Here is an 18,206-nt window from a genome sequence, read left to right on the forward strand (position 1 = left end):
AATATTTTTTATATAAAAAATAATATTTTCTTATGAGTGACTCAGATAGAATATTTGTCACATAAAATTAATATATTTTTAACAAATAAGACGCTGAGTATATAATCTCTTTATTCAAGGACAAGGGATTACATATACTGCTTTTGACCAAGATATAGGGTATGAACAAAGAAGACATGTGATGGGAAAATATACCTTAGTACTATATATGTTATGAGCCGATCAAAATAGTTTGAACCCAATGTAAGTTCGGTTTAGTCTAGAACGAACAAACAAACAACCGATCTACAAAATCACAAAAAGATTCATATAGACTTTTCGATACATGAAATTTCACATGCACTTGAATCGCTACATCGAGTCGAATTTGAGCAAGCCAACAATCCTATGCATAATCGTGATCATATTTATCGGGTGACAAACCTGCTAATCCTCACAAGATTTGCATGCAACATCTTCCAAGGTACTGGTATTCAGAATTCTTGCACAAACGAAACCAAGGAATGTAATGGAATTCGAAACACAATGGGTTTTTCCAAATATCAGCTCAGATATATTTATAATATACCGAAAATGATTTCTCCAAGCACGTTGAACGATTACACATCACACCAATTAAACACATACAAACAATAACATTGCATTATCCAGCAGCTTGAAAATCTCCAAAATCATCATCTGGTGTATCTTCTGGACTTCGTTTTTCAATCGATTCTGATTCTTTCGATGAATTCTTCTCCGACTCAGATTCTTTCACTTCAGGGGATTCCTCTAGGCTAAGTTTTGAAGGCAATCGCAAGGGAGCTGTTTCTGCAGCACGAACAGGTGAGAGTGGAGAAGGTGGAGGTGGAGGCAGTTTGAGACTCGTCGATGTTTCTTTGTTGTTATTCTTATCCTCCACAGAGAGATTATTCAAGCCTTGCTCGAAAAACTTGGATTTTATGCTGCAACTACCTTTCTGTCGTTTCGTGAGAAAAATATATAAACATATTACGGGGGTGTAAATGAAACTATAGATAATTTCAGAAAGTTTGAAATTATAGGATATTCGTACATTCTTTAATTGAAGCACCAAAGTCTCCCCCTCTTTTAAACTGTAGTCAACTGAGGAAGTATTCTGGTATTGCTGCTCCATCTCTTCCGCGGTTTTCTTCTTATTGAGATAACTTCAAAAGTTGAAGTTGAATAGTTATGCCACAGTTTCATCAGGTCAGGCAGGACCAAATACAGAGCTAATTGAAGAAGGAAAATTTAAACACAGCTTTCTAAAACAACGGTACCCCTTTCTCTAGTGAATAAATCAGGGGGGATAAAAAACACACACACACAAGCCCATTTCACTAGAAAGCCTAAAAATGCCTGGAAAGCAATATCCACCCAAGAAAAGACATATAAATACATTAAAGCCTCAGCTTTGGTATGAATTGTCCCAATGGTTTGAATGGTTACAAGTTACAACACCCCAAAGTCTGATTTGATCTTACACCCATACTTTTCGGGTTATCAAATAAACCTATAGTAGCGATCTAGCATAATATTTTCCAATATTTCATATGTACTCAGCTGAGTGTCAGGTAACACAAAGGAGTAATTACTCAATATCTCATGAATCGTCCACATAATTTTTGAATTATGCAAATTTTGCATTGCTAACATCAAAACTCTGATCTTTGAACATTTTCGACGACATGCCATGAGATCTGATATGACATTTTTCATAAATGTAAAAAGCAAATGTGTTTTCGGTAATTTGGCAAAACCTCATGGGATGTTGATAAAGTTACCCTAAATAGAATTCATGAGATATCCTTTGTATTCAAATTTCTTCTATTGCTATATGAAAACAAAACACATAATACAAACAGGGGACAGGAGTAACAAGGAGGTACTTCATATGGTCATGAAGGGCAGCTTGGAAGTCATAAGCTTCAGTTCTTTCTCTAAATCCGATACCAATGAAAGCATGGCGAAGTCGTCCACCTGCGAAAACCCAAATTCGGAGTCAGCGTCATTGCCGTTTACACACAACATGCACACAGTAGATACAAAACCATGCCAAAATCCAACATATGTGAATTCAAGAGGTAAAGTAATACCCTATTCTGCACTAATAATGGCAGCCCAAAAGAAAAACAAATTGTTGCATATTCACATTTTTGGGGGTACATTCTTTTGATATGCAAGGTAACATAAATTAAACAATGATTACAGTACTTTGAGGGTCACCTGAATCCTCATAACAAATTAAGTTTTTCGTCCAAAGAAGTTGACAAACCCGAAAATTTGTTCTAGAATTAATAGTTAAGTCTGCACAACTGAGTTGTTAATAGGCAGTTCCCTCCCAACTCCAAAATGAAAAAAACAGAACACCAAATTTCATGTACCCTTTTTTCAAAAGAGAGAAACATCGACACCTTAAAAATCACGGACTAAACACTTGGGTCTATCGTGGTGCATAATCGTGAAGGCACTCTGTATATGTCAAGAACATTACATGAAAACAAAATGGATGTGGGAGAAAATGTTGAGGTTGCAGCGATATCTGTTCTTACATGTCTCTGATACACCGCCTACTCTTGGACATCAATTTCAAAATTATAGGAACACGAACTGGGATAATTTATTAACAAAAAAGAATTGTATTTAAAAGTAATACTTAAACATTTTATTAGCATAAATATAATAATTCTTAAAAGTTGGAGATACATATGAAAGTATGCTTAATATTAAGTTAGGAGAAGAAAAGGAAACCCATAAAGCATAGCAGAAGGATGGAATCACATTCAGGAAAACCATGATAAAGTAAATATCTTGCACAGGACAACCTGAAAAGTGGTTGCCCCTTGCAATATTTGCAAGCAAATATTCTACAGTCCCAAGACAACATTCGACATTGAGAATCTAGCAACTTAGAAAATTTGGAATAAATTGTATTGATTAAGATTATTTTAGTTCATTTGTCAATCCAATAAGAATCCTGATAACTTCTTGAACAGTTTCTTGAAATGTGATCCAATATCTAAGATAGTAAATATGCTTAAGAAGGAGAAAGAAAAATCCAAGATTACCAAGATTCTCTTCTACCCGAAGAACGAAATATCTGCAAAAAACCAAATTCAAAGAAAGAGTTAAGAGCAGTGATAGCGGAAGAAACAAGCAAATAAGTTAAAATTGAATGACTACATCAATACCATTGAAATCCAAAAGACGAAACTCCAAAATATATATAAGTATACAACAACTGCTTTCTCAAACAGGTGATCTGAATGCATGGTATGTATCCCACCTGCTGCTATCAATAACAGGCTCCACTGGATGTGGTTCCCCATCTCTCAAAAAGGCCCGAGCATACAAGTCCCCTACCATGCAAATAATAGTCATTAAAAGATACAAGATCTAGACAAGACATGAAAATTTTTAAATTTTGGTAAACATTTTCAGACTTCAAGAAAATTCACCTGTTGTTTTATCTGCTAGACGAATAATGCATTCTTCTCCTTTACTTATAACTTTCAAAGTGCCTTCCCATGCCCATTTATTGACATTCCATTCATCCGCCCTAAGTGAAAGAAGATTTTATTTTATAAATTCTTGACCTCATCAAATGACTCCAAAGAAATTAAATATTGCTGTGTCTACAATGTAATGTATGAATCTCGTCGATAGGAAAATTTCGCTAGTAGCACAAAAATATCATTTTTTATTAGAGATAGCGCAAAATTATTTTATTATTGAACTAGGGCCCATAAAGTAGGGTGGGCCTGTTGCATCAGCTCGGGAATAAAATGTAATATGCTGGAGGTAGAATAGGCCAATATCTCTTGCATACAAGCAATTTAAAGTTTTCCATACACTAATGACTAAACAAACACACATAAGATTTCAAAAAATACATCAAATGAAAATTGGAAAGGAAAATAGCAACTATGAAGAAACATTAAAATTTTAGTCATCCAAAAGTTTTAATGACCAAGGTCCAAAACTTTCAAAAGTAATATCAGATTCAATCGGATATAAGTAAGCAATCTCCTCGTTCTTAAGTGTTCATTTACTAAAATACTGCAGTCGTGGAGTTCTGTAAATTATGATAGAATTGGCTAAGCACAAGAAAAAATAGCCTTGTAGGGTTCTGGTTTTTTTAACTGCATCAAGAACCAATGATCAGGAAATATAATCATACAGCTACGTCAAGATGCAAATCTAACCAAAAAATGTGAATGTAGGAGAGAACCTGTAAGAAGCAGCACTTTTACGTGGAGGTATCTGAAATTTTATCAAAAAGGAAAATGTTAAGTTTGATGCCAAAGTAACTTCCAAAGCAACAAATGAATGCAAAAGGTGAACCTCAAATGTCGAATAAGGAAAAAATTGTGATTAAGGTCATATATCTGTAGCACATGAACTTCTAACTACCAGATTTAACATGCAAAAGGTCATAAAAAGAGAGAGGACCTACAAGTGGATGAACTGTGATCCCAATAAAAGTCTCAAAGGAGGAATTAACAAAATAGATTTATCATTTGATCCAGTGTGCATTATTGTGTCCCCACTGCTACGAAACTAGCTTAAGGGTGACATATATAATGAAGTATACTTCAAGAAGCAAAAATGCCAAACTGACATCAAAAAATGTTCCAATCTCAAGACAAATTATGTTTAGAGAACGAATCTCCACTGATTGTATGGATTCCACTTTCCAGACAAATCCTTTAACCTTTGTTGCATAATAAGAACCGTTAACCTCACCGCCTGTCGACCAGCACATACCACTGACAACTAGATTGTGTCTTAAAATAAAATATATCACACTTCAAGGGAAAGCATGCGCAAGTTTTAAAACATAAATTCTGTCTAGTTACAAAACACGTGCTATATAAGAATTTAAGTGAATGAGAACAATCAAACATGATGTGAAGTGGTAAGATTTTTCACACAATAAAAAATAAGTACTAAAACATCTGCCTTCTTCTCCATTAATTGTTTTTCTTCGATAAAACTAAACAAGCATAGGTTCACTGAATTATATTAGCTATAATTTATTAAGTTGACTACATGAAAAAAACAAAGGATATTTTAAGGAGAATGTAGCAATGGTTCCCACAAAAGAAAAAAAGAAAGAAGAAAAATTTGAAGGAGAAAGGGCATCAAGTAAAATACAGGTCTTAAACTGAACCACAGTGTTGCAAAATCGATCAAATCAGTAATCAATGCAAAGCCAGTGAATTAAACTTGCTGGTGATTCGACTTCAAGAAGATAAATTCAGAGTGGATACTCAAAGTGAGATGATAACATCACGATCCAAGATCCATTTCATCATTTCCTAGGTTCCTCGTGGCCTCCAAAAAAGTTTTTTTAATTCCTTCTCCTAGTCAACTCAGCATTTCACACATGGTTCATCATACAAAAATAAACCAGGTATACAATATGCCAAGATCATCAACATCACAGGCCAAAAATGATAAGTTCTACTCATTTTCCAGTAGCTTAATTGCGCGATAAATATGTAAATAAAATAACAGCCGTGATAGGCAAATATTTTAGGTCAGGTCGTCGGTCTGATAACCAGAAAACTAAAAAAAAAACAAAACCAATCCATATGCGTTACCCAAAACTCCAAAAGAGCTATAATCTAAAAAATATCAAAAACCATTTCACAAAATCACTCAAAAAGAAATAAAACTTTAGCCTACGTATTGATATCAGTGTTCACAATTAAGCATCAAAGGAGTGAAATGGATATGAAAAAGCGATTCACCAAGTAAACATAGCATTCCGAAACTTGAAACAGAACCAGCTCGATAACTTCTTCTGCAGCTGACGCCGCCACAACCGTTTCTTCTGTTTTCTTTTCTTTCTCCATGTGATATATTCAATCGATTGACAATATCAGAAATCGGAACCAAATCAATACAAACAAGTCAATAAAAATAACCTAATTGAAGCGAATTTTGCTGAAGAACACTGGACTCTCTTGATCAGTCTTCTTTGATCTACAAATGGAGAAGGCAATTGGGGAGAAAATGGTATATTCTTATTCTTCTTCTCAGAATGAGCAAAACGACGTCATTTTGTAAAATACATTACCAAGATGTGAGCCGTGCGAGGTAAGTAGGTAACTACCATTTCCTTTTAAATTAATTCGATTTGTGTATATATATATATATATATAAATATATATATATATATATATATATATATATATATAAATATATGTTGTAGAAGTTATTGTATAAATCACGATAATTTCATTTATGAATCAAAATAAAATACTTGAACTGCCAAATATAATTATTACAAAAAATACTTTATATATTGCTTAAAAACTTAGTAGATTTTATATAGTCCATTTGTCTTTTAAATATGATGACGATGTTGCATTATGTTTAAAAGAGCCGAATTCGAGCTGTACTCGAACTTAAAAAGGTCGACAGAAATAATAAGATAATGAATCGAATACGACAAGTAGTGGGGTCATGAGCTAAGCTAACCTTCAAAGGAAAGAGGTACAGAACTGGTGGCAAGCGCTATAGTCTATTCGTTAAGGCTCGAGATGGTAAGTTGGAACTTAAAACTAAAACAGAAATTTGTTTTGACACTCGTGTATTAAAATTTGAATGTATATTCGAGTGGACTAAATTTGTTCATAGCTACAAGTAATCCAATTTATCGCTTAAACAATTTTTCTCGCTTCTAAAGAGAATGAAACATCACAATGATGCAAACCGAGAAAAGTCACAGGCACAAATAGAATGGAACTGAATGAATTAGCCTGGTTTATTACAATCATAACATTTTTCAACAAAATTATCTAGACAATTTGAATACTAAAAACCATCATGATATTCAATATGGTACAGTAGCAGTCACGGTAACATGTCGAGGATCTGTCAAAACCGAGTGCGTGTTCACAAAACCAACTTGTTTCAGTGCTGCATCGATATCGGTAAGATAGTATTCGTCGAGAAAAGGCTCCGTGCTCTTCATCAATGTGAACAGAACAGGTGGTAGCTCCTACATTTCATGCAAAAATAAAGAAACAAGTTTTACATTAAACTATGGAAAACTTGAGGAGATATTGTGGATGTTTGCATAATTGCGTTTTAACTTTTCTGATGATTTTGAATTGTTTTGGAAAATGTAATGGTCATGCAAAGTATGCAAGCGCTCGTTCTCCATAAATATGAGTTCTCTTGTGTTATAGATGGTCCACGTCGACTAGATTAAGACTTTTGGAGTTGTATGTATAGACTTAAGAAATCATTCCTCTTGAACTAACTTAGGGATGAAGTTAGTCTCAAGTCCATGATCTTATAAACACCTTGTTTCAGAAACTTATCACCAAAACTAAACTTATATCAAGGTATACCATGAAAATTAACACCACCTTGTTTCAGAAACTTATCACCAAAACTAAACTTGTATCAAGGTATACCATGAAATTAACACCAGAGTTACCTGAAGAATCTTTGATTTAGGCTGCAAAAGCGAGAAAAAGGAAAAAGGTTAAGTACATTGTAAGCAATGTTGTCCTAGAACAAAGGGTAAAAAAAGAAAGGAGCAACAAAAATTTGAGGTTCCATGATAAAATAATTACCGAATTATCAGTGAGAGCAAACGTGCCACCAGGTCGAAGGAGCCGGAAGGCTTCTTTGATCATGTTCCTAATTGCTCTTTCTGGGCACTCATGAAACTGCATTCATGCAAAGGAAAAACATGAAAAATCATTAATTACAAGTTCCCACGGTGAAGCAAAAATCCAAACCTATGCCTCAATGTTTTAAAAGGTCCATAGGTTGTTTGAGGCTTTTGGTTACTAGTGAAAACTGAAGTTTAATCCTTTAAAGGTCCTTTTTCGTTTACTTTTGAATGGTTGCTACACTTGTCTCCCTTCTCTGTTTTTGATCTGGTTTTCTGCAGTGGAGTTAATAATTTGTTTTTTCATCGAGAAAAAAACAACAAGCAACAGAGGTTAGGCAGACTCCAATCCGTATCTCAGAGACTGAAACATCGTATGAAGAGAGGGGGTGGGGGTCGGGCCTGAACACTGGATATTATAATGCTAAATAATTAAAGAAAATATCAGCATGAAATATCTACACCATCAAGAAATGACCTTAAAGGGTTGGCTATGGGCTTCGATTCGAAAAAATTGAAAACAATTCGAACATGTAAACTAAGACGTCCAAGGCTTCATATATGGATCCAAGAACATATGCCATTGGTCTTAAAGTCATATAATATTCACCTATACCAGCCATTTCTGGCCCATTCAAACAACTATATTAAAATTTTAAGACAAGAACAAGTATAAAATGCCTAGAAAAAAAACCGTCATGAGTGGCCTATTATGGTGAAGAAAACAATGAAAAAGGATTAAACAGAAAATGGGACTTACCACATAAGAAATCGAAACAAGGTCAAAAGATTGTGAAGGCAAGCCTGAGCTTTCACCATTTCCATGGATCCACCTTGTTGAATTTTTCCCCTGATTCCTAAGTTTATCTTTATATTGTGCGACAGCAACAAAGTAAGGCGATAAATCAAGTCCCTGAAACATTGTACACCGAGTAAAAACTAATCAGAATCGATCCATTTACAATAAAATTGGAGAAGTTCAGCTCCCAATTTCCATCTGACTTGGTATTTTTCTTACCTGCAGCACAGAATTTACAAGAATCATGGTATTTATTTTTCCTAGAGAATGGAAATATAATTCATACTCACGGTGGCTTGGGCAGAGGTGAATTTGTCAGAAAGAAATCTCGTGCTCACTCCAACCGAACATCCAATGTCTAGAATATCACTAATTGTGGAATTTGAATATTTCTTATGATGGTTCTCAATTTCTTGAAGCCAATTTCCACGAACTATTTGATTTGCCTCTTCGATAGAGGATGCATAAGGAATAGCTCGTTTTGCAACTGACATAGTTGCGGCCTCCGCTTCCGCTGCAGCCTGTAATGGACAAACGGCTTTAGAAGATCATTGCTTCTTTTTATTTGATTCTGAATAAACACGAGATTTTTATGGCTTTCACAATTATTAAAATTTTGTATTTGAATAGGTATAAGCCAAACACATGTGAGTCCAACGAAGACGGGATTAAACATTCAAAAACAGCATTTCACTCCAACGCAGAAGAGGATCCGGTCATACAAGGATTATACAAATACTTATCGATCATAATTGAGACCGTGGATTTTAAAAATCTGTTTACAAAATAGCAAAGCATAGAGCCACAAATACAGGACTGAGAAACACCTTTCCTTCTGCTAGACCAAATGGAGGTAAAAGACCAACAATACAAGAGAAAACCCATTAAATCACTAACCAGCCAAGAAAGATTTCCCTCGTCATATGCATGGAAAGGATTGAGGTAGTCTGCGTTAAATAATGAACGGCCTTCCGTTATTCAACCATTCTTGGTCCAAGTAAGACACGAGATACTGAATAGAACAGCAATAACATGTAGAAATTAACAACTTCCCGGGAATCTACCTGGCAGTGGCACCTCTAAAGCATTTAACTTACCTCTAATAATAAGAAACTAGCTAAGCATGAGATTGTTTTCAGACACAAGATTTATGAAGAAATTAAAAATCACCTTTTTGAAAAATTACTCAACGAAATTTGAAAAATCATTTCCATCATCACTTCAATATGAGTAACATTTAACTTATCTCTAAAACTAATGAGCCAACAATACTAAATTAGCTACATATTTCAGCAGGACGGAAATTATTGTGAAATCTTAATCAACCATGACGAGTAGCTGTATTGCCAATCCTCATGATATGCGATGTTCTTTTCTTTGGTATTTATTTTATCTCAAATCTTGCTGGTTTTGGCAGCAATGTTGGCCTTTCAAAGGTTTATATAACATGTTCACTCACACGACACATTATGATCATTCAGCTCTAAGAGCTACAATTTCTACTGTGTGCATGATCTTTTAGAATCCATCACTAATTAAAAGTCTCAAAATATGCATCACGGCATCACACATTACATGAATTCAAATAGTATAACCGAAAGGGGAATCCAAGGTTTTAAATTTAACCCAAACTTTCGTCCCTCGACTCACACTCCAATGTAGGAATCCAGATAAGTTGATAAAAATAAAACATAAATACAAGCACAAAAGATAACGAAAGGGTAAAGTAGAGGTTGAGGAAATTACAATCAGGATAAGCAACAGAGGGATCCTCGATGACATCCTTCTCCTTGTACACGTCTGACTCCAAAATTTCTTTTGTCATATCTCTCCATGGGATGTTGGATTTTTCAGCTGTACTGTCCAAATCCCAATGCCAAAAAAATAGTTTTATTATATGATCTCGTTCGTCAGAAAGACAAATCTCATGCTCGACATAATAAAGAATCATAAGAAACTATTTCTCGAGCTAACTAACGAACCCAAGATTTATGACAGGAACTAAGAATAACATATTTTCCAAAAAATTACAAATGAAATTTGAAAAACCATATCTGTTGAATTTGATCTTGAAGCGAACAGAAGAAACCAATTTATTGAAGTAATGCTCAAGTAAGTTTTGTTACAGGTGATTACGCCTATATATAGGCGTACAAGTAAGAAGCGTTAATGCGCTTTACTAATGCGCTTTACTAAAACAAATACTAAGACTAATAATGTTCAACATCCTCCCCTCAAGGTTGCAGCGGAATGAACAAAGCAACCTTGAATGATTACAATTAACACGTCACAAACAACACATCAACCACCACTCTGAGGTTGATGAAGATCTCGAATGCCAACTTTGGACAACAAATAGGAATGTTGTGAGCTTCCAAGAGCCTTAGTAAAAATGTCAGCTAGTTGCTCGGCAGTAGGAATATGGGCAGTAACAATTGTCCCATCTTTAACTCGCTCACGCACCAAATGACAATCAATTTCAATGTGCTTCGTATGTTCATGATACATCGGGTTCGCTGCAATGTGTATGGCAGCTGTGTTGTCACAATAGAGGGTAGTTGGTGCTGACAACTTAAGACTCATATCTGCTAATAATCCGGACATCCACACAACCTCACAGGTAGTGGAGGCCATTGCCCGATACTCAGCTTCTGCCGAAGACCTGGATATGGTGTGCTGCTTCTTGGTCTTCCAAGACAACAAAGAGTCTCCTAATTTGACACAATACCCTGTGAGAGAACGACGAGTCATTGGGAATGAAGCCCAATCGGAATCACAATAAGCATTGAGAGAAGAAGATGTATTCACAGATAACATGACACCTAAACCAGGTGATTTCTTGATATATTTAACCACACGAACAGCTGCATCGATGTGTGATTGCTTCGGTGCGTGCATGAATTGAGTTAAATGTTGCACCGCGTAGCAAATATCTGGTCTTGTAATTGTGAGATACAACAACCGACCCACTAGGCGTTTATACAGACTTGGATCTTCCAACAGGACATCCTTCGAATTGTTATCACCAGAATCACGCATGATAACATCCAACTCATGACTTGTGAGTTTCTTATTTTGCTCCATCGGTGTATCATACGGTCGAGCACCTGCTACACCCGTTTCCGCAATCAGTTCCAGCGCATATTTTCGTTGATTTAAGTAGATTCCTTCTTTGGATCTGGCAACTTCAATGCCCAAAAAATACCTTAAGTTGCCAAGATCCCTGATTTGTAGTTTAGAATGCAAAAAAGCCTGCAGTTGCTGGATAGCCTTCGAAGTACTGCCAGTGATGACAATATCATCTACATAGACGAGTAGGAGAGTGACACAGCTTGGTTCATGTTTGACGAACAACGAATAATCATGCTGAGATTGCTTGAAGCCTGCTTCAAGCATAACATCCCCAAACTTAGCATTCCATTGGCGAGAAGCTTGTCGTAATCCATACAAGGACTTTCTTAACTTGCATACCTTGTTCTCTCCTTGCACGTTATATCCTTCGGGGAGAGTCATATATATCACTTCATCTAGGTCCCCTTGTAGAAATGCATTAGTGACATCCATCTGTAATAATGGCCAGTGATTGACAGCCGCCACTTTCAAAAATCATCTAATAGTCACAATCTTTGCCGTTGGTGAGAATGTGTCATGAAAATCAATCCCCGGTTGCTGTGTATAACCCCTAGCTACAAGTCTCGCCTTGAAACGATACACTGTTCCATCATGCTTGAATTTAATCTTGTAAACCCATCTACAACCAATGGGTTTGACAGTCACTGGTAAATCAACCACTTCCCAAGTATAATTATTCTCCAATGCTGCCAATTCTAAGTTCATCGCATCTCGCCATCTAGGATCTGTGATAGCCGTATGATAAGAATTTGGCTCTGTAATTGAAGACATAGCAGCAAGATAATCTTGGTATGAGGAAGAAAAGTTGGAATATGTCAGGTACTTTGATATGGGATAATGACATATGGCTGAATTGGATTTGGTTAATTGAGAACAAGAAAAATCCTTCAACCAAATGGGGGGAACAATGGCTCTTGCTGATCTTCGCAATGGTGGATCAGCAGGAATCTCAGGATGAGTAACAGGGGCTGAAGCAGCAGCTTCAGTATGAACTGGTGCAGATTCATCTTCAATAGAAGGAGTGGCACAAGGAAAAATTGAAACTTGAGAATGTTCAGTGACAAAGGGAAATATATTCTCATGGAATGTCACATCTTTGGAAACAAGTACTCGTTTGGTATGCAAGTCTAGGACTCTATATCCCTTTTGAACGGTCGAATAGCCCAAGAAAACACAACGAGTAGCTCTAGGTGAAAACTTGTGGCCCACTGGCAGAATGGAAGCATAACACAAGCATCCAAATGTCCTTAGATGATTAAATGTAGGGGACTTATGAAAAAGCATTTCAAAAGGTGTCTTATGGTTCAAAAGAGGAGTGGGAGTTCGATTAATGAGATAAACGGCTGTTAACACACAATCCCCCCAGTATTTTAATGGAATGGAGGACTGAAAACTCAATGATCTTGCCACATCAAGTATGTGTCTATGTTTTCTCTCGACCAATCCGTTTTGCTGTGGAGTGTATGGACAAGAGCTTTGATGCACTATCCCAAGTGATTGAAAAAGAGTATTGCAACCTGAGTTGAAGAAATCTTTTGCATTGTCAATCCTAACAATTTTGACCTTGGTTGAAAATTGAGTATCAACCATGGCGAGAAAGGAACGAATCATCTGAAGTGTATCTAGTTTAGAGTGCATAAGGAACACCCATGTACCTCTAGAAAAATCATCCACAATGGTTAAGAAATATTTCTCCCCATTGTATGTGGGAGTGTTAAACGGGCCCCAAATATCCATGTGCACTAATTCAAATGCCCGAGAGGTTTTACTGTAACTTTCAGATGGCAAACTTAGTCTAGATTGCTTTGATATAGGACAAATAGAACAATGTGGCAACACATCAGTGTAGTGGATAAAAGGTAGTAGCTTCATTCTACTAAAAGACATATGACCCAAACGTTTATGCCAATCATGAAAACTCACAGAAGTATGAGAAACAAAAGACTTGTCTACTGTCAAAGTATTACGTGTTTCGAAAGGGAAAGAACCTAGATTTTGTGTTGACAAACTGTTTGGAGCAAAGTGATAGAGCCCACCCTCTTCTCTACCAATCCCCATTATCCTCCCAGTCTTGAGGTCCTGAAACAAACAAAAACATGGATAAAAGGTAACAAAACAATGATGTTGCTTGGTAAGTTTGGAAATGGACAAAAGATTGAATCTGAAATTGGGAATGTATAGCACGTTTTGGAGGGTAAGGACATTAGTTACAGGCACTGTGCCTATCTTGCTTATGTATGTTTGACTACCATTCGGCATTCGCACAGATTTAGAGGAATTTGCGATGGACTTCGAATTTTGCAACAAAGAAACATCTCCAACCATATGCTCATTTGCCCATGTATCCACTATCCAGGCATGTGATGCATGATGTAAGTTGTTACCTGCCATATTTACCACTGGCTGTGTGGTTGATTGAAGATTTGTATTTCCAAGCAACTTCATAATCTCTGCATATTGTGCCGCTGTAAAGATTTGTGCACCCACTGGTGTATTAGATTGCTGTGTATGCTGTGTCTCAACAGATCCTTCCTCCACGAAGTTTACTTCTCTTTGCTCTTTTTTGTTCTTCGGAACATCTTTGCCAAACTTCTTATTGTAAGGCTTTCCTTGTTGTGGCTTATACAACTTGTGTCCAGGTGGATAGCCATTGAGACGAAAACAGTAGTCTATAGTGTGTCCTGTCCAATGACAATAATCACATTTCATATCTCTTTTGTATTCTGCATTTTTCTCTGTTCTTATCCTTGTTCTGCATAGAGTAGAACACTGATGTTTGAGTTTCATTCGAATTAAGTGATCTATGAGACTCTTCCTGTGATAGCATGGAAAATGCTTGACCAACAGTTGGCAAAGGTTGCATCATAAGTATCTGACTCTTAATAGGCACATAACTCTCATTCAACCCTATCAAAAACTGAAGCAGTCGTAGCTGTTGATCATGCTCAACATATTGCCTTGCCGTAGCACATTCACACGAAGGCAGAGTAACTAGTGAAGCATACTCATCCCATAGATGTTTCAATTTGCAGTAATAAGTAGAGATAGTGTTATTACCTTGCACCAATCTACCTATATCACGATGAAGCAAAAAAATTCTGGAACCATTCACTTTATCAAATTGATCCTTAAGATCGTTCCAAACAATCGAAGCCTCGGTGGAATAAACAACTCCTCCAAAAATCTCCTTCGAAACCGAATTCATAATCCAGGATAATACCAATGCATTGCAGCGTTCCCACTGTTGCATCATGAGGTTGCCTGCAACTGGTCGCTTACATGTACCATCAATGAACGCAACTTTGTTCTTTGCGCGCAATGCAATTAGCATAGCCCTACTCCAAATTCCGTAATTGTCAACTCCAGTTAGCTGCTCATTAATTAAGTTCAAACCTGGAGTATCCGAAGCATGAATGTTCATCGGATCATTGAAATTGTTGGCGCTCCCCATATTTGCAGAAATAGAGCAGAGAAATTGGATCGAAGCTTTAATTCCAGTCCAGAAATAGAACGCGATCTATGGCAACTCACCAGTCACGTGACGGTCAGCTGGATCCTCAGCTTATCGACCTTGCTCTGATACCATGTTGAATTTGATCTTGAAGCGAACAGAAGAAACCAATTTATTGAAGTAATGCTCAAGTAAGTTTTGTTACAGGTGATTACGCCTATATATAGGCGTACAAGTAAGAAGCGTTAATGCGCTTTACTAAAACAAATACTAAGACTAATAATGTTCCACAATATCCATAATCGCTTCATATTATTGGTTACTCTTTACGTGCCTCTAATACAAATATGAAAATATCTATACTATATATGTAAAGGTTGAGGCTAGTCCGACTTTGTGATGTCAATGAATTTTTATACAAATACCATTTTCATTCAGAATATAATTTAGTCATAACTTTAATATCTATTTCATTTAAATCCAGATAATATTTCAATAATTCACTTATTTAATATAAAAATGTTATCTTTATTCAAATAATAATTAAAAAATTATGAATCAAATGGACGTAATTCATATTCATAATATTCATTATTTTATACATGTGTGTGATATCGTGTGTTAAAAAATTCCACCACAATCAATAAGCATAAACTGCAAAAGAACAAAAAAAAAAGCTAAAAACTACAAAAATTAAGAGTGGGATGGGATGCTTATCGTCAACCTGATGATCACTTGTCTCGCGCCATACTTGAGGACAGAATACAAGGGTTTGAACGAAATGAGAGCTGCAACTAGGCGGGAAAGCGGCGTTTCACCAGTCCATTTGGGTCTCTCCAGCTGTCCCTCCTCAAATCCCTCGGCCACTTCGCTGCCACTCAAAGATGCCGCAGCCGTCCGTATCCTCGGAGAAGTGATTCTTTTCTGGGCCCAAGAATCTTGGTAGACCAATTTTGGGGAGCTAGTCAGCCAAGCATTCACGTTGTGGAGCTTTGAGATCGTTCCGAACGACATTGTTTCGGCTTCCCGGGCTCGGAGTGGAGGATCTTGAGGTGAATCGCGGCCGAAGAGTGTTTATATCATCATCCGTATGAATCCCAGTGGCCTATGATTCTTGAACGCGTGGACAAGTAATTGAACATGGAATATAATATTCGGTCCATGTTTCTGTTTCAAACCAGGTTCACGTGTAAGTATTTTATGAGATGATCTCACGAATTTTTGTATATGAGATGTATCAATCTTATCGATATTCACGATAAAAAGTAATAATTTTAGTATAAAAAGTAATATTTTTTAATGAATGACCCAAACAAGATATTTGTGTCATAAAATACGATCCGTGAGACCGTCTCACACAAGTTTTTGCTTAACTTATATATCATAATTTAATATATTTTCCAACTGTCAAATAATTTAGTATATTTTTATTTTTTAAATAAAAAAATTTGTTATAATTAATTTTTAAAATTAAAACATCGATCCAAATTTAAAAGATTTATAATATATGAGTTATAAGTCATCGATTAAATATTATTATGTTATATTTTTATATTGCATGTAGCAATTAATTAAATGTTATGAAAATAATAATGAATTAAATATCACAATATTGATAATTTATCCAGTCAAACCAATAATTTTGATCATTTTTATTTACATTATTATCCAATTCAATCCAACCAACATAACCACTCTATTGGTCATTCTTCTTTTCTTCCTTGTATGAACACTCATCCTCAACTGGTCATTTTATTTTAAAATTGAGTGGGTCTCACGTGAGACCATCTTACGAATTTTAATCTGTGAGACATGTCGACCCTACCGATATTCACAATAAAAAGAAATACTCTTAGCATAAAAAGTAATACTTTTCATGGATGACCCAGATAAGAGATCTGTCTCACAAATACGACATGTGAGACCGTGTCACACAAGTTTTTGTCTTTAAAATTTATTATTTGATTTTGATCAAACTAATGTAAATTTTAAAATTGAAATAAATATATGAAGCATTGTCCTATGTAAATTTATATTTAAAAAATAGAAAATAATTCCATAAATAAATATATTTTGGCAAAAACTTGTGTGAGACGGTCTCACGGGTCGTAGTTTGTGAGACAAATCTTTATTTGGATAATCAATGAAAAATTATTACTTTTTTTGCTCAGAGTATTACTTTTTATTGTGAATATGGGTAGGGTTAACCCGTCTCACCGATTGAGATCCGTGAGACGGTCTCACATGAGAACTACTCATATATTTTTTGCACATATATTATTTCACCATAATACATGTGACAAGATTTAATTTTATTTCACATTAAATCTTTGACTAGAGTTTTGGATAACAAAATATTTTAGTTATAATTTGTCATATCACAATCCTTAGCTAGAGTATCATGTAGCTACATCGAGTTCATGTAATACAAATATCTTAAATTTAAGACGATACTCGATTATAACAAATATATCTCATAAAAAATGTTTCAGGTGTTTGTTCAATGGTGAATAAATTTGGTGGAGATTAATTGTTAATATTTATTATCATATGAAAATGTTCAAATATTGATTTTAAAACAAGCTAGTTAAGTTTTCATCAAAATATTTTTCATATATATATATATTTTATCACAAGTCATTTTTCACTAAAAATTTGCATATTTTAAATACTTCGTTTATTTTAATCAATTTTTAGTACGAGAAATAAATTTTCGAAAAATAAAAAAAAGTCTGTAATTTCATATTGAAGTTTTATAATTTTTTGTTTGCTAACTAATCTGACTAATTAATCCCAATTACCGAAAATGTAATCAATCTCCCTTCCTATCTGGTTGCCAAGTCTCAATCTAATATATAACAATTAAATATTTTTTTTATATTATTTTATTTTAGAGAATATTTAATATAATATTAAAATTTAGAGGCTAATCATTCAAGTGTGTGACTAGCTTAGTAGATCAAGAAAGAGATATTAACAAGACAATCCACCTAATAATTATGCTTAAAATAAAATAATATAATACCATAAAGTCCCACTTTTTCTCATTCAATTATAATATATGCCAAGCATAATCGGATCAAATCCAATATATATCGAGATGTCAATTGGCAAGTCTCAAAAACTTTTCATGGTCCCAAATTTAACATCAAATTCTCCAAAAAATAAAAATTATTGTATGAATGAAA

At 35.1% G+C, this 18,206-nt stretch overlaps 2 protein-coding genes across 5 annotated transcripts; both read right to left on the reverse strand.

The window, feature by feature from the left end:
* Window positions 1–530: 530 nt before the first annotated feature.
* On the reverse strand, window positions 531–6,058 carry LOC140822767 (uncharacterized protein At1g03900). Its single transcript, XM_073183637.1, has 8 exons — window positions 5,757–6,058; window positions 4,232–4,263; window positions 3,459–3,559; window positions 3,287–3,359; window positions 3,069–3,100; window positions 1,890–1,980; window positions 1,055–1,166; window positions 531–958 (listed from the first exon to the last, which is right to left on the reverse strand). The coding sequence occupies exons 1-8, from the start codon at window positions 5,859–5,861 to the stop codon at window positions 644–646; spliced, it is 861 nt and encodes a 286-aa protein (XP_073039738.1). The 5' UTR covers window positions 5,862–6,058; the 3' UTR covers window positions 531–643.
* A 544-nt stretch (window positions 6,059–6,602) lies between these two features.
* On the reverse strand, window positions 6,603–16,123 carry LOC140822768 (uncharacterized). 4 transcript variants are annotated; one of them, XR_012116028.1, is made up of 9 exons: window positions 15,743–16,122; window positions 10,182–10,294; window positions 9,333–9,382; window positions 8,726–8,956; window positions 8,397–8,549; window positions 7,596–7,691; window positions 7,457–7,477; window positions 6,758–7,012; window positions 6,603–6,684 (listed from the first exon to the last, which is right to left on the reverse strand). XR_012116028.1 is itself a non-coding variant. In XM_073183638.1 (8 exons), the coding sequence occupies exons 1-8, from the start codon at window positions 16,030–16,032 to the stop codon at window positions 6,845–6,847; spliced, it is 1,122 nt and encodes a 373-aa protein (XP_073039739.1). In that variant the 5' UTR covers window positions 16,033–16,122; the 3' UTR covers window positions 6,749–6,844. The 4 variants fall into 4 exon arrangements, 3 of the variants coding, with proteins under 3 accessions (XP_073039739.1, XP_073039742.1, XP_073039740.1); XM_073183638.1 differs by lacking the exon at window positions 6,603–6,684 and having other exon boundaries at window positions 6,749–7,012; XM_073183641.1 differs by lacking the exon at window positions 6,603–6,684 and having other exon boundaries at window positions 6,749–7,012; window positions 10,182–10,289; window positions 15,743–15,909.
* Window positions 16,124–18,206: the final 2,083 nt, after the last annotated feature.

This window comes from Primulina eburnea, chromosome 2, assembly GCF_022965805.1.
Source record: "Primulina eburnea isolate SZY01 chromosome 2, ASM2296580v1, whole genome shotgun sequence".
NCBI lineage: Eukaryota > Viridiplantae > Streptophyta > Magnoliopsida > Lamiales > Gesneriaceae > Primulina > Primulina eburnea.